General features: G+C 40.6%; 3 protein-coding genes across 7 annotated transcripts; 1 reads left to right on the top strand and 2 right to left on the bottom strand.

Moving 5' to 3' along the window:
* Positions 1 to 540: 540 nt before the first annotated feature.
* On the bottom strand, positions 541 to 12,653 carry cc2d1a (coiled-coil and C2 domain containing 1A). 3 transcript variants are annotated; one of them, XM_029507093.1, is made up of 28 exons: positions 12,515 to 12,653; positions 12,195 to 12,296; positions 11,919 to 12,057; positions 11,708 to 11,811; positions 11,101 to 11,346; positions 10,686 to 10,998; positions 9,350 to 9,459; positions 9,163 to 9,235; positions 8,558 to 8,653; positions 8,307 to 8,434; positions 7,613 to 7,685; positions 7,391 to 7,518; positions 6,844 to 6,931; positions 6,661 to 6,737; positions 6,357 to 6,452; positions 5,678 to 5,800; positions 5,402 to 5,460; positions 4,856 to 4,972; positions 3,749 to 3,822; positions 3,582 to 3,640; positions 3,327 to 3,478; positions 3,144 to 3,234; positions 2,909 to 3,064; positions 1,938 to 2,069; positions 1,731 to 1,857; positions 1,548 to 1,624; positions 1,366 to 1,413; positions 541 to 1,280 (listed from the first exon to the last, which is right to left on the bottom strand). In XM_029507093.1, exons 2-28 carry the CDS (start codon positions 12,249 to 12,251, stop codon positions 1,248 to 1,250), a joined length of 2,976 nt encoding a protein of 991 aa, XP_029362953.1. In that variant the 5' UTR covers positions 12,252 to 12,296; positions 12,515 to 12,653; the 3' UTR covers positions 541 to 1,247. The 3 variants fall into 3 exon arrangements, with proteins under 3 accessions (XP_029362953.1, XP_029362937.1, XP_029362945.1); XM_029507077.1 differs by having other exon boundaries at positions 8,558 to 8,656; XM_029507085.1 differs by having other exon boundaries at positions 8,558 to 8,656; positions 12,195 to 12,264; positions 12,515 to 12,639.
* Positions 12,654 to 12,814: 161 nt separating this feature from the next.
* LOC115048515 (uncharacterized) lies at positions 12,815 to 16,520 on the top strand. Of its 3 annotated transcripts, none has more exons than XM_029510026.1 (8): positions 12,815 to 12,908; positions 13,115 to 13,157; positions 13,300 to 13,397; positions 13,490 to 14,268; positions 14,771 to 15,236; positions 15,462 to 15,592; positions 15,811 to 15,912; positions 16,370 to 16,520. In XM_029510026.1, exons 2-8 carry the CDS (start codon positions 13,124 to 13,126, stop codon positions 16,446 to 16,448), a joined length of 1,689 nt encoding a protein of 562 aa, XP_029365886.1. In that variant the 5' UTR covers positions 12,815 to 12,908; positions 13,115 to 13,123; the 3' UTR covers positions 16,449 to 16,520. The 3 variants fall into 3 exon arrangements, with proteins under 3 accessions (XP_029365886.1, XP_029365877.1, XP_029365895.1); XM_029510017.1 differs by having other exon boundaries at positions 12,818 to 12,903; positions 13,119 to 13,157; XM_029510035.1 differs by having other exon boundaries at positions 12,848 to 12,908; positions 13,304 to 13,397.
* A 328-nt stretch (positions 16,521 to 16,848) lies between these two features.
* nanos3 (nanos homolog 3) lies at positions 16,849 to 18,097 on the bottom strand. The gene has a single exon (XM_029509876.1). It carries the CDS (start codon positions 18,020 to 18,022, stop codon positions 17,378 to 17,380), a length of 645 nt encoding a protein of 214 aa, XP_029365736.1. The 5' UTR covers positions 18,023 to 18,097; the 3' UTR covers positions 16,849 to 17,377.
* Positions 18,098 to 19,522: the final 1,425 nt, after the last annotated feature.

Raw genomic sequence — 19,522 nt, forward strand, 5'->3', positions numbered from 1 at the left:
GTAAATATGGTGTTTTTAGTCAGTGGAGCGTTATACCAGATCTCCTTATCTTTACAGATGGGGTTTCTGGTGACAGGGATGTGTATGGGAGAGCAGAATTGTCTACCTGTGGGCAGATTATTCAGCATCTGCTGCTGCTGGAGTGGAACAGTCTGCTTTTGTAAAATGTGGAAATATGGAAATCTGTGGAAAACAGTAAAAAACTGACAGCAGCTGCTAATTGCTTTCTAATCAACAGCCGACGACTTTAACATTGTATAAGAGTTTAAAGAGCATCCAAGTGGCGCTACATATTAGTCAAACTGAATAATCTCATAATGCAGCACATGCAGAGGAATTGGTGTGGCAAAAGTGGAGACGAGAAAGACAACCAAGAAGGAACAGCTGATCAAGAAAAAGAAGCAGCAGCACTCTTTTGAGAGGGCTAAACTGCCGACACATTCACGGCATGCCGTTAACACCCCCTCTAAAGGCAACTCTACATCTGATATAGTCATCTCCTTAGTGACACAAACACTAACCCTTCATTATGGGATGTTGGCTGTAGCCCCCCCCGGCACCTTTTTTTTTTTTTTTTTTTTTAAATTCCCATATCACACCACTCCAAACGGCAGATTACTGTAATCTGGGAACACTGGAGTAGACAGATTAGATTAAGATCATTACACACATATGGGAAAAGGGGTTAAAAACACCTCAGCCCATTCGTTAAACACACTTCAGGGCAAGCACACACACACAAACACACACACGCACATTCCTCTTTTTTGGTCATTAGTGAAAACCAAAAGACTCTCTTAGCTAGTGTCAAGACGCACTATGTTCATCTCTTACAGCTTTCTCCATTTCCAACCCACAAAGGAAAGATGGAGGTATGATCAAACCAATTAGCAGAGGTACAGGAGAGACCTGTAAAGCATTTTTCTGGCATCTTTCTTGTTTAAGTGCAAATAAATCTGCCTCTCCCTTAGCTCTACAACACATTTTAATGCTTGCTTTCATTTGGATCCCTTTGTGGTTATACTTTCATTTTCAACTATTGTGGCAGGTAACTAACCACAAGTGTCAGATGTTATAGATCAACGGGCAGAATTAGCAGGTTGGTTCATGCAGTTGTCTTGGGCATGAGCAGGATAGTCATGCTAAAAGTGCTAAGTATCAACTGTAGTGTTTGTATTCGGGCATGTAAGAGACAGAGAGTTGATAAAACAGTACTGTAGCCAAGTCCCTGTTCCTTTTCTCCCCTCTTATCGGGTTCGTTTCCTTCTCAGTGACTCCAGCTGAAACAGAGAGAAAAGGAAGATGTCCAGTAAATCATATATGCATATAGGAAGATGATGAAACATTATTTTCATTGGCTCTTACCTCATTGTCTACCATCTTCAACCTGCCCAGTGCATCCTTGGCTGCATCCTATTAAAAAGAGGAGAAAAAAAGATAGGAAAGATAATTTTGAACAACAGTGTAGGCCTAAGGGTATTTATATATACATATATTAACCCCCCCCCCCCCATTGAGGTAGCAGTCACCCCTGACCCTGCACTCACTCTGTTGCCTTGGCTGGAGTATTTCCTCACAGACTCAGAGAGTCCTTGGCTGAAGCGCTGCAGCACATTTTCATACTCTATATGGGCGAAGGGATATGTGGTTTATGTGTGTAGGAAGTTGAAATGTGTATTTCTGGGTGTTGGTAAAATAAATGCAGGTGTATTTTATGGCGTGTGTGTTACCTGTCAGTAGACCTGGAGAGGCTCGCTCCAGCTGTGATTTCTGCCACTGAAGTCTGTGTGTGATGTCTTTGTGTTGATGGATGAGGTCATATGGAGGATCCCGACGATTCATTCTGCACTCTGCAATCTGAGAGAAAGGCAGAATGACTGACAAGATCTTCACACTTCAGGTCATTACAAGTGTTATGCACAGACATGAACACGCACCTTTCTCTCCAACCGTTCCCTGTCATAGTTGAGGAGGCTGAAGCTGTGGAGTTTGTACTGTGGAGGAGAGTTGTTGGGATGACTGTTCCTGCTGCTTGCTTCATGTCTGGGTTTAGACCGAGGAGAAGGAGCCTGATTCAAACACACACACACATACTGAGAGGTAACTGAAGTGATCTTAAGTGACACATTCAATATTTTTATGCAAGTGGCCACAGCTTTTGTCACTCACAGGCTGTCAGAAAAGGGCTGCAAGAGAAAAGCAGTTGAATCCTGGGGTAGCAGCTCAGGTTTCTCTGACTTTACAAAGGCCAGCCTATGTTTGAAACTAACAAATGAACATTAAAATGTTCAAATTTTAACCTTCTTTTTTTCTGTTTCAAAAGAAAAACAAGTTAGTGGCAGTCAAACCACAAAAAAGCCTTTAATCGTTTGAAGTTATAGTGACAAATAAATCAGATCCTTCATGTCTGTCATTATTTTTATTTGCTAAGTAATTTCCTTTGTGTTTTGTGGTATTCTGTTTTTTTGTAGCCACATCCATTCCATTTTTTAAAAAAGTGAAAATTAAAATTGCATATAAAAATACATGGTATAAGATGTGATCATTTTTCATTTGTGGATAAAGTTGTGCACTTTGGAAACATCTCTCTTCAAAAGGCATTCATGTTGCTGCACTGGTTGACTTAATAAGAAGGAAAATTATAGGATGCGGTCCACAAAGCTAACCTCGGACAGATAAGTGGTGCATTTTCAGGTACTGTTTGGCAATCTGACAAGGACTTCTGACACTTTTGGTCTTGACAAATGCAACCAACAAATTTTTAGGATGTTTCACTGCACGGAAGCCTCTATGCTTCTGTATGAATCCCACTGGCCTCAGGGAAAGGGATTTCAGCTTCAGATTCAGCTTTACTTTCCTTCCACAGTCGCTGTTCATGCAAGTCATGTAAAGAACAAACTTTACTCACACGCTCTTTCTGTTTCTCTGGAGGAGAAAGGGAGGAAACTGGTTCCAGCACCAGCCACTTCTCTGTCACTGGCTGGAGATCAGCTCCTGATAAAGGCTCTCTAATCTTCACCCTCACCTCCAACTTGCCCCCTGTGGCCTTACGTCCATCCATGACCTATGAAACATACACACACTATCAGACAGCTATAAGCTGTATGTGTGTGCATTTGTGTTCTGTAATTGTTAGCACTCACCTCTATGATCTCTCTAAAGTCGCAATGGTTTTCTAGAGCCTCTAGCTTCAGCTGAGCTGTGCCCACCAGTTTGTCTGTCTTAAACAAGCCCCTGTAAACACACGGAAGAGAATATAACTGATAAAGCTTCAGCAAACATGAGACTTACTGAATAAATCAACCCAACAGATTTGTTGTTTTTACCCTTTGTGGATGATTTCAAACTTGATGCCTTTGGATTGGATGACGCGTTTAAAGCCTCGATGGGCTCGGTTGATGTTCAGTTTGAATTGCTCTTTAAACTCTGGACTGTTGGTGTTCTTTACTGTGCTGGTTTTGTCCCTCTGTGCCTCCTCCTACACACACACACACACACACAGATGAACGTATTAAAACACAACCAACTATCAACAGAGTCAAACATCACTAATCTCACCACTCAGAGTGAAATATTCTTACCGTGCTGGGAAAAGGAAACTCAAATTTCACACTGGTATCTAGATCGTTGGGTGAGACACCTGAAGGCAGAGAAGGAGGTTTGAGTGCACATATATTTGACACATAAACACCTGGTTATTTAAGACTTGCTGATTTCTTTAAACTATTGCCATTTAACGCTTTCCTACCTGATGGCGCTGGTAGGTTGATGCCTTTGATAATGTACAGCATCAGGTCATTAGATGTCAGGGTGGAGTAGACCCTGCAGAACAAACAAAGGTCAGTGTCATTCAGAGGCTTCATCATGAATGACAGAAAGCAGTCAGCATCACTGAGCACTAAACAACTATGACTGTTGAATGAGTCAGTGCCAGAGTCAACTAGCTGTTAGCTTAGTATGATACTGGAGCTGAGCCAGAGTGAGTCATAGTGAGTCACTCTGACTCATCTACTGCTCAGTCGGGGAAAGAAATCCCTTTGTTGTCTAAATAAAATGCTTTCAAACTCAAACAATGGATGTTGGGTTTGAAAGCAAATATAAAGTTTGAGCTTGGTGGCATGCAATACAATGCAAAGATTATAATATTGTCAAGTTACAACACATAACGTAAACAATATAATTTTTTTAATCTATTAATTGATTCTGGTATTCAATATTGGGAAGGTGGGATGTTGACAGCATAAGAGAATACACATCAGAAAAACATTATCCTTGAGCCCCCTCAAGCAGAAGAATCAACTAATAAGTAATTTTAATTATCTGCAGTACAAAGATGGCTGGTTATTGAACTAGTCAGAATTTAACTGTAATTGTTGCAAATATAACAATATTTATGAATTTAATAACTGTAATGGTATATCAGTCAATTTTTTATTTTATTTTTTTTTTTTTACATGCACTCTACATAGACTGTTTCTGCTTCAATTACTTCAAACATATTTTTTGGATTCATGCACTAATGTTTTGCTGTTTACTGACTTATATAAATGCTAATAAATATTCTGTTCAGTAAATGAGATGAGCTAATCTTGGCCAGCCCGTTAGCCCTGATGATTTATTGGTCATGCTCTGCATTACATTATTAAAAGGAACCAGGACTTCAAGGATCAAACACAACAGCTTCAAACACCATCACCACTTCAGCTGCAGCTTATATTGAAGCAAGCGCCTGTTTTGTTAGGTGCACAGAAAGGGTTAGGGTTAGGAGTCAGATTTCCATTTTTCTCCTTTTGAAAAATGCATTATAACATCATACATTAAGAATGAAAGCAGATTTTATGAATTTGTTGCTGACTTGATAGTATTGAAGGTCCTCTCTTCTGTGCGGCACTTTGGGACTGGATGGCCTTTGGCATGGGCATTTTTTAGGATCTCTATGCTCTTCACAGATTCATCAACAAGTTTCTCAAACCTGGTGAGACACACGTTTTTTATGCACAAACGGCCAAACATATCACATTCAGAGGTCTTACGGATGATTTTAAAACAGACAACATTCATGGTACAAAGAAGACCTCTATGATCTAAAAGTAATACAACACTTGTGAAAGTAAATCTTATTGTTGCGAGACAATGACAACTCTTCTTAAAGTATAATGGAAGAAAGAGAAGGGTGAGGATCCTGCAGGTATGTAAAAAGTCTAATATATGATAGCTCTCAGATACATATAGGCACAACTACGAGGAAAAAAAATGCAATACAAAAAAAAAAAAGTACGACTGTTGAGTAAGTTACACTTGCTTTAACAAATTCTAAGAACTATGAGTTTTTATAGCCATTGTGGCTGGAGATAACACAATTAAAGAAATTTAAAATATAGAAATGAAAAATGTCTCTTACTTCAGAGCCTCTGCCACATTCCCCAATTGTATGAACTTCTGAGAGTTGTCCAGGCATTTCTGTGGGACATGATCAAAAGCAATAGATGGTTGGGTAAGAAGACAGATAAGACAAAATGATACAGATCAAAGTTTGAAACATGTATTTCAAAAGCTGCGCAACCAAGTAAAAGTGTAAATAAGTTTTATGGCCATGATAACAACTTGACATCGGTAAAAGATGATCACTGATGCACTGCTAGATTTTGAAGGTGCACTGTGTTACGCATCTCCTTACCTCATGCTGCTTTCGTAAAAGATCCATGAGACCACGGTACTGTTCACTGGAGCGAGGAGACAGAGGAGAGGTACGGGAACGAGACAGCGAATAATCCTCCTCACCCACTGGGGCACTGGGAATCTAGCACAAAGCAGACAAACATGATACATTTTTTAAAAATCTTGGGCATAAAACAAGAACAAGGTATCACTCAGAAAACTCTAACTTCTCCAACTCTCAACTTTTCTCATCACTAAAAATGATGAATATCTGTTTCTTAGTTTGTGTGACATCCAGTTGATTGACAAGAAGACAAACACCAGCATAATATTCTTGGTATTTACACTGAGGGATTAAGCCACCATTTTTTAATGGGGCAAACATTAATAAAAAGGGTGGAAATGAAAGAGATATGAGATAAGAGGCAGCTATATAAAGGATATTCAGTGAAATTATGCTGAAAATATGTAGAATGTACACAGACACAAATATGCACATGGTGAGACAATGATGAACACAAAGGTGTTCTGATTTCACCTTCCTTCCATTGTCCATTGTCATCACATTTAATGTTAACATGCCTCACACACTAATTTGCTCCTGTGACAACACAGCAAAACACACACACACACACACACACACACACACACTTGCTCTGTGGCTCCTTGCTTGTTATTAATTTGCACATATTTATAACCTTGGTGATATCAACAGGCAGGCCAGACTTGGCAGCCGTTATCATGGGGTCGAGTCCTTTCGCATGTCTGAGGTGTTGTGCAGCTCCTGTCATGTCCTACAAGCAACCAAACAGCAGCAGGTGAATCAGTCGAAGCATAGCAATACAACATGTTCCAATAAGACAACAAGCTGCTCTGGTGAAGGAAACCACAAATATTCCAAAAGAAAAAATATACACAAGGCGACCAAAGAATCTATTTTAAAATAAAAAACATAAATAAGATGAAGAAAGGTGAATGAAAAAAATAAAGTTAACAGTTTACCTTCATCTGTTTGGAGCGCAGCGCTGCACGCAAAAATGCCTGTCGCCTTAGCAACAGGAAATCCACTTGCTGCTGAGCTACAAGGATAATTAAGAAGGAAACCTAAAACAGTGTCTCATAACTCACAAAATCTTATGACACATTCCGTATGTGTATGCCTGTGTAAACCCATGCTGAGCACACCTTTAGGTCCCAGTTTTAGAGCTGACGAACCTCCAGGGGCCTGTGGCGCTGGAGACTTTGCTTTCTGGGCCGGTGGACGTACTGCAGGCTACGAGGAGGAAAGAAAATGAGGTTAAGATCAGACAAATGTAACAAAAATGAAACAAAAATATAGTAAATATAAATACTGATTAAATACATACTATGTGAGTCTCAATACACACACACACCATAGTCAGTACTATATAAAGTTTAGTATCGTCCTAACAAGCTCAGCTATTTCTATTTCATAATGAAATCTTGCATTTATTAAACAGAGAATTGCTGTTTCTCTCTATTGCTGCATTAATATATTTGAGTACAAGGACAAAAGTAAAACAATATGCAGGGGGTCCAGTTGAGAAAACAGCCCTAAGTGAATGATCTGCCACAAAATCTGGCATGACACATGACAAAGCCTTTCTAAGTTTACCCTAAAAGGCAACCAGATTCCTTGCCTGCACAATAACAATTTATATATATATATATATATATATATATATATATATATTTGTTTATTTATCTCAACCTTGGCAGCCTCTGTTGGACCATCCTCATCTTCTGCGTCTGGATCCTGATGAGCTATTTTCATAGCTGTTTCCAGAACACCCATGAAGTTTTGTTGACCCCCCTCTGAGCCCTGAAGTGGTGGACAGCCTAGAGGAGACCCACACACAAGCACACATATGAATTTTCTTTGAAATGTACTGTAGAAGTGAATCCTGAGATGTACCCAGGTACAGAAAGTTACCTGGTGGTACAGGTAGCTCAGATAAGTTGACAGGTCGTCCGGCTTTATGTGCTTTGATGGCATCCTGGTATTGCTGTTAGAATGGAACAATATGCTCAGTAATTCTATTTATATTATTGTTGCTAACAATGCTATTAATGACATTTTTTATAATTAATCTCTCTTTTTAAAAACAAATTGTCATCACAGTAAATGAAGAAAATCAGAGCAAAATACATGTCCGACAACTACTTTTCTCCTCAGAGCAACACAGCCGTCAATGCAAGTTATTCTGGTAGGTGAAATGAGCAACAACAGTAGTTGCAGTCAAAGCAATGGAGGGTGTCACCAGTCAAAATGGTGTGAGTCACCAGTTATTTAGGGGAGTAAGTCAAACACACCACCACCATGCATCATGGGTATTTATTGAGTAAATCTAATGGTTTTCATTTAGTTTTCCAATATTTATTTAAAAGCAGAAAAATTTTAAGTGAGTGCTGTATATTGTATTGTATACAGTACAATATACATATATATTGTGTATATATTGTATATAGCACAATTATAGCATGTTGGACTGAGAAGGTTTTTATGTCTAAATGCCACCATATTGCATCATTGCAAGTGTGCATCTTTTTTTTATTGATGTCTGAACGCTTTCAGATGACAAATTCTCTTCAGAGCAATAAAGGCTTCATTCATTCCTTTCTTTTACCTTGACTATGCGCTGGTGCATGCGAGCCTTACGATCATCTCCTTTGCTCTTGGCTCCCTCTGCTGCCGACTTGTAGATGTCCATCCTCTGTTGCAGGGCTTCTGCCAGACTGCTGGGAGTGGGGAGATCTTTGCAGGACACACACTCACTTTATTTTTTAGGATTTTTAATTCAGTAATTGCTGCCTTTTTTAAAACCACTTTCAAATGCTAATTAGATGGAGGAAAAGGTCGGTGCTACTGGAGGCTTACTTGCAGTGGCCGCCTGGGTGGATGCTGGAGCAGCAGAAGCAGTTGGCTTGGAAGAGGACTGAGGAGGAGGAGGTGCACAGTTGTCTGCAACTATATCTTCTGCAAATGATCAGACATGAGTGGCGAGTTGGACATGGGAAATCATAATCATCATCTAATCAAGCAAGCAGATGAAATAACATTAACTGACACTGTTATATATAGAGACAAACAGTACAGGAAACAATCACAGACCCTGTGTAATTTACTCTACCCAAGTTCATGGAGTATGAAGAATTAGTAAGTCCAGTCAACCAGCAGTATTTTGAAAATGTTAAAGATAAGTGATATTGTAATTATAAAATACTTTGGTTTCAGCCATTGTGTATAGCATTCAGCCATGTGTATAGTTGGTATAAAGATCTAAGACAGATATGTGGTTTGAGATTAAAACATTTTTTATAAGCATTCAGTTCAAATTTAAGACTCTCAGTCTAAATGTCTAAAAACATTTAGAATTGCCTGGAGTTTGAACATTGTCCATATAAAATGTTCATTTATTCATCTATAAGAATAGTAACAAAGTAAAAATAAAGAGCTATTCCTTTTCTAATGGTAAAACTGACCAGGTGGGGGAGGAAGAGAACTCAGGTCTACAGGCTTGCCTCTGTCCGCTGCCTCCACCAGCGCATCCAGTTTCTGCATTGAGAGCAACATTATAATGATCTAATTATCTCAGAAGCCTTGTACACAAACAGTGCTCTTAGAGAAAAAGACATGTCTAAGTGATAAAACTTAAGGTGGTGGTGTTACCTTGGCAGTGAAGTAAAGTTGTTTAGCCTTCTGGATGTCTCCACTTTGTTTGGCGTTTATGGCAGCCAACTTGTATTCCCTCTGCCTGGATAATAATGCCTGTTTCAGCTCTGAATGAAGCAAAAACATTAAGGATTATGTGGTGGCTTTTTGTTCTTTTTTATAATTCATCCATTTATTCATCTTCTCCCGCTTATCTGTTTCCAGGTCATGGGGAAGGGTTGCTGGAGCCAATCCCAGCTCACACTGGATGAGCACGGGGTCACCCTGGACAGGTCGCCAGTCCATCACAGGGCCAACAGAGACCAACAGAGACCAACAACCACTCACACTCTCACTCAGACCTACGGGCAATTTTAGAGTCACCAATTTGCCCAAAGACAGACAGTGGGAGGGAACCAGAGTACACAGAGGAAATGCACGCAGGCAAACCCCGCACAGAAAGGCCCCAGGCCCAGGAACCAAACCTGTGACCTTCTTGTTGTGAGACAAGAGCCCTAACCACTATGTTGCCGTGCTGCCCTAAGAGAAAGTTGCTTTCACCTATAAACCTTAGCTATTCACACCAATCTGCTTATGCAAACTATGTCTTGCAAAAAATTTGTTACAATGATAATTTGCAGGAAGTAAGGTTCTGCGGCTACTTTCCCTAGAAGTGGCCTTCCAGCTAAAATAGCTCGAAAAATACAATAGACAATGTTTCAAGAAGCTCAGAGAAAAACCTTAAGGCTTTGAGGAACTCTTTAGCATCTCATTCCCCAATTAATCTTCACAGTGCACAGAGTGACTAGGAAAAGGTTTCATAGGCTGATGAAACTGTGTTTCAAATATTTAGGAAGAACATGCAACACTCTATATGACTTAAAAAGGAAAATGATAAAACACCACCCCCTGTGGTGAAGCAAGGTGGAAGGAGCAACATGATTTGGAAACTTTTAATGAGCCCTTGGCCATGTAGGTCAACATCATTAAGGGGAAAATTAATCCCCAAGTCTGCCAAGGTGTCTTACAGGATAGTATCAGGAGGGCTGTCCACCTGCTGTATCACAACAATTACCCTAAATATTGTGTACTCAATATTGAGGAAATCCATATTTGGGAGTAGTCCTGCCAGAGTTTAATATTAAAACATTGCAAAATGGCCCAAAGGGTTCTCTGTAAACATTATGCAAGTCTGATTTCCAGTTCATTTATTATAGCCAAGGCTTCACCTACTTTGATTTAGATGAAGATCAGATCCCAAATCCTGACCAATTAATGCAGTAAGTTAAAAGGTATCAAATTAAATACACAGTTCAAAGCAAACGCACTTTTACGTCTTCATGTATACGTTTACCTGAATGCTGTGCATCAGGCTGGTTAGGAGTGAGTGGAGAGATCATTGGTGTTTCTGGGGTGATGGCAGGAGAAAGATTTTGGGGTGGGTTCAGATGGAGTGGTTTTGTGTTAGGAGCTGATGGTGGAGCCTCCCTCAGAGGTCTCTGATTGTTGGGAGGAGAGGGCAGTGCTGCCTCTGGCATTTCTTGTGTCTTGACTGATGCAGACTCTGTGTTGATATTGGCATTTCCACCCAGAGCAACAGGAGGTGGCATCTCCTCCTCATTGACTGGTTTTCCTTTCTTTACAAATGTCAACATGGACTGTAATGTCTAGGTTCAAAGAAGACAGGGACTTTTAGATGCATAGGAAATGAGCACATTTAGGAATTTGGTTGAGATTTCCTTTCTACCCTTTGGCACTGTCAATTTTACCTTCAATCCACGTTCATATCGTCGAACTTTACTGGTCTCTCCTGAAGTTTTGGCATTAGAAATGGCAGTCTTATACATTTCAATACGTTCCAGTATGCGGGACTCTAGCCCAGTTGCACCACTGGGACCAGCAGGAGGAAGAGAATGGGATGTAACGCTCACTTTGGGGGTAGATGGAGTGATGGCAAGAGGAGTGGGAGCAGGTGCTTGTTCCTCCTCATCCTCCAAAACTTCATTCAGTTCTGCCTGTGCACATAAAGACAGAAATCTATTTAGTTAAGTGGAAAGTCCGGACATTTAAAGCAATTCAACACTTTTGTTTTTTTGTTTTTTTAAATTAAGGTGGTATAAAAGGGAATAGGGTTGCATTTGCATATACATTGATAAATGATTTTGCCTGTGAGACAAAAAAAAAGGGTTGACAAAAAAAAAAAGCTCAAAAGTGAGAACTCAAAGCCCTTTTTTGTACAACAATAAAATCCATTGTTCCTTTCACACAGTTCTTGATTACCTGTGGCAACTCCTTCCAAAAAAAATCTGGAACAAGCAAATGTCATCTGGCAATTTTTCTAAAAAATTACTGACAAAACAAATACAGGTTTGTTACCAGCAGGTCTTCATCATCCAAATCTTCATCCCCTATTTCCTCATCATCTAGGTCTTTCATGCAAAGAGCTGCCATTCGCTCTATTTCAGCCATGTGAACTGGTGCTGAAAGAGACAAACACATCAGGAGAGTATCCTAAATTTTATCATTCACCACAGTAGTGTGGTGAAAGACTTCACTGAGAAAGATATTGGTGATTAGATTATCTCACCTCTCCCTTCACTTCTCTTCCCTTGTGATCTCACTCCTCCTTCTCCTTCCATCAGATTCATCAGCTCTGCTTCAAGCTCTTCATCATTTCCCTCATCATCCATCCCTCCATCTGGGGAAAGGTCAAGGAGGAGCCCCATCTGAGATGCAGAAAGAAGGGGAGAGGTGGGGAGGGAGGGAGGGACGGAATGAGGACTGTTGAATCATATCTGATGTTGACATATAAATAGCAGCCATTCAATAAATCACAAAACTTATCAAATATGAAGGGTGTTACCTGTTTGGCTCGGGCTGCCCCTTGACCCCGGGGAGGGGGGTTCCGACTGCGACTCATGGACTCTCACCACCTGAAAGTTAAACAGGAAAGAGATGGAAAGAGCTTTAAGGAGGAAAAGAGGAGAGAGAGAGAGAGAGAGAGACGATAAGCATATTAGCCGACAGTGTCCACAGTTACAGTCAAACGCTTTTTATGTCGTGCTTTCACCTTAATTGTGTCGGGTTAGCTTCAGCTAGCTGCTAAATCAACCCCCAGCACAGCTCGGATAGCTAATGGGTGTGCAAACAAGCTGTTTTCTTCACCTCGCCAGCTTCACCTACCGTAAAGTCCGGTTTACAGGTTGTCTGGTCGGTTATCTGCTGTTAAAAAAAAAAACTACGAAGACAAGCAGATGAACGAACATAGACAGGTATTTACTCCGTGTAGTTCGGGCTGTCAAAACAAGAAAGGCAAACTGGAATTTACTTCCTATATCGCGTTACCAATGGCAACGCACACCGCATTTTACGGCGAGACGACACGCGCCCGTTACTGACGTAAACCCTGACGAACGTAACGTCTCCGGAGCGCCCAACTCAGGTGGACATGCGCAGTACGAACAAGAAATAAAACATTTACGACTTTACACAAACTACAAGATTCATCTCATCAGCAGAAATTCGTTGTTTGAACCTAAGCAAACTTATGGGCCATACATACAAAGTTCTCAGTTGAGTAAGTGTGATCTCTTAGATGTTAGCTAGCTAATAGTTTTATTGTGTTTTTTGGTTAAGAAAAAAAATCATAAAGAAGTGATCGTTGACTGTAAGCTAACCATCAAGCTAACAGCAATTGGAAAGAAGTATTTGTGGAGCCTGCATGTTGATATATCTGATGTTTCACTTCATCTTTTATTAAATCAACAAATGTTTCTTTTTAAGGAAGAAGAAATGGCCAAAGGAAAGGGGAAAATCAACAGCAGTGGTAAAGGGAAGGTTTATGTAACAAATTAAGGACTTAGTGAATTGCAATGTACAATGTTTTTTCGCTTTACTAATGTGTTCAGTTGTCAATCTGATTTTTGTGATTACCCTCATAATCAGAATTCACTTACTTCTGTTTTAAGACAGCTTAGGGCCTCCCCAGCCTCAATCACTGAGGTCAGGTAAGAAGGAAGGTCCAAGTGATGAAACCGCTCATGCTCAGGCTGCGCTCCATCAACAGGTGATTTAAGTGGTTGAATATGAACTCACATTTTCAATGCGCCAAGGAAAATCCTTCACGGGCCACTTCTTCTTTTTTTTTTTTTATGTCAGCACACAGGAGAAAACAATACAACAGTGGCTGACACATCAATACTGTGTCCCCAGTCCCCACCACAGGAAAATCAACAGGATCAAGCAGTCAGTCTGTCCTGTCTCAAAAACAAAGAAGAAACACATGCAGAGGAAACAAATGTGTTGTTAAAAAATATGGTTAAAGCATTTGGGCAAGAGGACACCAATGTAGCTAGTCCCTGTTATGATGCTGAAGGGAGGAGCTTTGAAGTACAGATTGATAATGATACCGACAGGAGTGGGACGGAGGGAATAAGTTCACAGCGAGGTGTCAGATCACCATCTCAAACATACACTGATAAACTGAACCTCTTGCCTACCTCTGAAGAGGCTGATGGATCTTTTGCATATGTTTTGAAGAAACAACTGGCAGCAACGGACAACTTTCAGTGTAACCTCGACAGAAACCATGAAGCCAGACAAGAGGAACCTTCTAACATCTACATGGCTGATGTCAAAGAAATCTCAAATGAGGTAGAGGCAGGTTTGCCGCCCAAAAAAAAGCGTCGAATGGGAATGTGTGGTCTGACAGAGAGGGAGCGGAGTCATTTTTTACAGATACAAAAGCATGAAAATGGACAGAATAGAGGCGAAAGGGTTGAGAGGCAAATTTCTAATGGTAACAGAGCTGCCCTTGTTGCTCAGGAAGAGATTGTATCGTCACTGCTCCCTCCGTCCTCTGTATCCATCCCGCTGAATCGTAATGCAGAGCAAAGTGAAGCAGAGATAAAACTCAGCCTTTGTGGAGAAGATGACAGGTGAGGATCATGTTATGAGAAATCCAAAATGCAAATTGAATAACTTACATTTAATGGCCTCTGTTGACTTTTTGGTTTATTAACAAGGGGCATCTTTATCTGCAACTGTTGGGGCAACATTAAAGTGATAGGTTAAAAATATACTACAGTCAAACTGGACGTGCTGCTCATTTGAAATTTAACTAAGATGAAGTTTACTAAGCAACGTTTTAATATCAAATGTTCATAAGGCCGCGATCCAGAAACAGATAAAGCAGTTGAGGATTAATGAATGTTCATAAAGATAGAATTCAGTTTAAATCGTTGCTGTTTGAGAAATTCAGGAATGAAAAATGCAACATTTGATATTTTTCTCCTTGAGAGTTTCTGTTTCATAGACTTTTGAAAAGCCAACATCTTTAAGTGTTGCACTAATTTTAAGTAAAATAACTTAGTTAACAATGTAACTAGTACTTGTAATGTTAATTTGTACCTTCATAGTAAAATTTTGTTCAACACACAGGACAGAGACTGAAGTCCAGATCACTGTCATTACCTCAGATGGAACTGGTACTGTGTGTGATCCATGCTGCTCAGAGACAAAAAGTGAGGCTGTAGGAGACACAGAGCTTGGTACAGAGCAAACTGGTGCACCGAAGTCAGATCCACCCACACAGGATAAAACGGGGAATCAGGATCAAGAACTTAACATTACAAAAGAGATAACAACCGAAATGGCTGAGGCGCATACAAAAGATGGAGAAAATAAGTCAACAGAAATGGACTGTAGTCCTGCTATTGATTTTTACACTAATCCAAATCAGAAGGAGGAAACTGAAAGGAAGGATGGGAGTGAGACTAACCCTCTGGGGAAGGAAAATATTATGGCTGATGTTGATGCTGAGGCGGAGCCAGGGGGGTTTAACGGTGGCGCTGTGGAGCTCTGTGAGGATGTACGGACACCCACTGACTCAGAAAGGAGGGAGAATGTGAGTGTTGATTCTGGGGCTTATAACCAGGGCTGATAGTGAGAAGTGGGAATATTTTACTAGTAATTCAGTATCTGTAAGTTTTAACAGACACCTGACAGTCAAATTAATTAGTTTAATTTTGTGTAAGGCAAAACTTTCCAAATAGTAAATGAACTTTGGTAGTTAGTGGTTATTTTTGTATTATTTTACTGTATATTGAAACTTTTTCTTTGTTGCCCACAGGGTGATCGTGATGATGAACCCAGTCCCTCTGTGAACGCTGATGTCATTCAGACCAAGGACACCACCGGCCCATTTGGATCTGGATGCTTAGAATATGTGTCAGACTCGCAGCTGAACACAATTGTTATGATGTAAGGAACTAGAGATGTGGATTTAAATCCCACAACAGCTAACTTGTAGCCAATTCATATAAACTGGTTTAAATTAGCTTATATTAACAAAGATGCTTTCCTGTGCCATAAAAATTCACACATATAAGTAAAACCAACTTGAATCTAGAATAGCATTTGTTACATGATTATACGTTGTTCAATTTTCAGTCAAACTATTTCACTTTCTCCCCATCCAGCAAGGATGAGGGGATGGAGAGGAAGGAAGCTGGTTCATCAGGCTGTCAAGACGATGCCACCGATCTGATCTGTGGGCTTATCAGAGAACTTTCCTCTCTGAAGTTAGTAGATGAAATTGTCTGCTTTTCATTTAGTCTTTTTAACCCACCCACCCCCCATTTATTTACCTCTTTATTAACTCTCTCTACACCCAGTACACTGCTCCGCTCCTCCTAGAGTTGAACTTTTGACTTATACCATTGGCCAGTTTCAGCCTCTTCAAATCTTCACTGTGCTCTGATTGGCTGGAGTCTGTCAACGTCTCCGTCAGCTGGAGACACTTTGGCACCTTTTGCTAAAGCTACCAGAGGGGACAAATATACAGATTTGCGCTGATGAAAATGCTGTACCACTTAGAGCATTTGGTGAAATACTTCATTTTTGGGGTTTACTCACACTTTACATTATACTTTACCCTGAAGTCATTTACTTTCTATTTGTTGTCAAAGCCAGAAAAAAAAAACAAACACATCCAATTGCTCTTGATAAATCATGATTTGTCCTCTTGTTTTCTCCTAGTCGAAAGGTCATGACCATGCATAGGGAGCTGGAGAACCTGCGGCGTGGGAGTAAAACCCTCAGAAGCTCCAATCACTGAATATTTCAGTGATGCACCTGGCATCCTTAGCTTTCTGTTGCCCTAGTAGTTCATGGGTAATAAAATAATTTTATGCCCTCGTACAGATCTTTAATATTTAATTATGAAACTATTTTCACTTTTAGTTAGCAGCAGGAGGGTTTGGTTTAAATCCCTCCACATTCTGCTTTTGCACAAAAATTAAGTTTGCTGTTGTTAAGTAAGTCAGCAACTGAGTACTGTTGTGCAATTTTGAGTTAACCTGCCCTTTAAAAAAGGAGAGTGAGGACAAAGAATGGGAACACAGATTTACTCATTTTAGACTTGTATAATATCTGGCACACATAAATAAGAAAAGCTGAAATGGCATTTTCACAAGAGCCACACATACAGTATTCAAAATAAAACAACATGCCTCTGGAACACTTTAGAACAAGAACAAGTCATTAATATATAAAAATGTTAAAATGTTGGCATGGTCACAGGATGTTTACATGCAGAGGTTGAGTCATTACTGATGAAATGGGTCTTAGAGGTTTGATACGTCAATGCATGGGCAGGAAATATGGCGGTGGACATCATTCGGCCACGTTTTAAAATGTGTAAAACAAACATACATTTTTCTTAGGAATATTTTTTGTTTTGGTTTTTTTTTCCCCCCTCTCTCAAACATGATATCTGGTAGTCGTCCATGGAAAGTACCTCACAAAATGCAACACGTCAGAAACAGGCGCTGCTGATTGAGGCCAGGCCAACCAGACCAGCTGCAATTAGCTTCAGACAGGAATCATCACGGAAAACACACAGGAGCATGCAAATATAAACCAAACCACACAAAGCAAAAACTATCTACGATAGGCAGACAAACACAAATAATAATAATAAAAAAAAAATAAACCACACATGAACAGCATTCCCGTCTGCGCTGTGTCTCATGGCCACCTGCAGGCTCAGCGTCTGGACTTGGCGTACACGGAGCTGTACGCGCTGTCCACCTTCGGACAGAAGCGCTTGGTGTGCGCTTTGGTCCCCGTGGCTCCGCACAGAGGACACACGTATTGCTGCAGGTACGGACACAGAACTTCCCCTGCCTTGTTCTTCAGCCAGTGGGATCCGTAAACCCGCTCGGACTCGCCGTTGTGCCTGCAGAAGGTGCAGATCATGCGCTCAGAGGACGGTGGGAACGCTGGAGGCTCGGGGCCGTTGAAACGAGTTTTTTTAGCCATCTTCTTGCGGTCTTTTGTTCGCAGAAACGCCGTCGGATTTGGCACAGGTGTAAAATCCACACTGCCCTCCCACAGACCGTCAGGCCGGAGCTGGTGAGTGAAGAACAGAGGCGGTGTGGGTCCGCCGGGCGAACGGTCACGTTGGCTCAGTGCGCTAAAGCGCAGCGATGCCAAACTCTTGCACAAGTCGTCATACTCGGTGTGCGCAGGTTTGGGGGTCGGCAGTGAGGACTCAGAGGCTGGGCCCCGACCCAAGATCTCCCTGACTGTTTCCGACAGGCCCATGTAGTCTCTCCAGGGCTGGAAACTCTTGTCGGACTCCATGAAGCTCCTCTGGTGATGTAAGAGCCCCCACACCATAAGGTTCATTCTAATACCTTCTTCCCGTAGTCCTTCGGCGGGAGACAGCCGAGCTGGTGGCAGAAACACGGCGCCAGGAGCGTGTAAGAGTTTTGATTGATAATTGGGTGCAAGTGGTGATCACGGTCACATTCCCGGGGTGGCTGCGTGCAATTATCGGAGCTCGTGCACCAGGCTTGCACCACGGCCAGCTCAGCTTCCTCCACATGTACATTACCAACACAATCGAAATGTAGTTTTTCAAGTTTGGCTTTTTGTTTACAATGAATTTACAAATGAGTTTAAGAAGATAAAACGAAGGATAAACGGATTCTCATGAGGCAGCAGAAGTTACAGGTGTGTATAGAGCTGACACCACAACCATAATAATATAAACACAAAGCAATAATGTCATACTCTACAATAATTAACAGAGCCTAATGTCATCAGTCTAAAGTGGACAATGTGTCAATATGTTAAATTGACCTTGCATTTGAATTTTGTATCCTGCTTTAAATGTATGAGGAGACCCTTAGTGGTCAAGGAAGCTTATTCTGATGACAATACTATACAGAAATTGAATTCTTACACAGTAGTATCATAGATAGTCTTTATTGACTAATTTAAAAAGAGAAAATGAAGTACACTGATTCTAAAATGAATGTTTAATAAGCAAACTGCAGTGTTTTAAAATGACCAGTCTGGTTGTTGTGTGTGCACCATCCTGTCTGCCCCGCTCTCCCATGGTTCTAACTGGTGATCAACCTCTGTCACTCTGAAGGAGAAGAGAGGTGTCAGAAGGTCAAGTAAGAGCACACTCACATAAAATCATAAGTTGCTATCAAAGTTAGAACATAGCTTTAAATATATGACCTCAATGTGATGAGTTAACAATAGTCCAACATTTAAACCGGAGCATATCATATTCAACTTGGCAAACTTTACTGCTGGATAAATGTTACCCCACATTTCTTTAGTAACCCATCTGATTATTAGTAGCAGCTCTCTCAAAGCTAATACAGATGATATTTATTTTTGTTTTGTCTCTGTGCAACTAAAAAGTAGATTAACCTTACAGTAAATGTAAAAACATATAGAGAGCACAGATTAATCATTTTGTGTTAGTACAGATAAAGTTGAGTAAAGCCAGAACAGATAAGGAGAAAAAAAAAGTATAATTTCAGACTGTTGGCAGCAGGGCCCACTCATTATCAAATAAAAACATACGAGTTAATACCATGGTTTTACCTAACCTGTCGTTATAGGGCAGATTGAGGGCAGTGTAGAGTTCAGGAGTGCTTGGAGTTTGAACTCTGACCCTTCTCTGATGTAAAACTGACTCAGTGGACAATGGTGTGATAGGAAGACAACCAGATATGCTGGAGGGCCCCAAAAGTGAGAAACCTGGAGTTAGATAAAAATTATGCTTTAGGGCTTTTCACCATTTTCAAAACTTCAGCCTTTAATTCATACCTGCACTCACTGAAAGTCGTACTCTCTCTTCTGTTGCCAGTTGCTGCTTCTTTTCCA

The sequence above is a fragment of the Echeneis naucrates genome, chromosome 1 (assembly GCF_900963305.1).
Source record: "Echeneis naucrates chromosome 1, fEcheNa1.1, whole genome shotgun sequence".
Classification (NCBI taxonomy): domain Eukaryota; kingdom Metazoa; phylum Chordata; class Actinopteri; order Carangiformes; family Echeneidae; genus Echeneis; species Echeneis naucrates.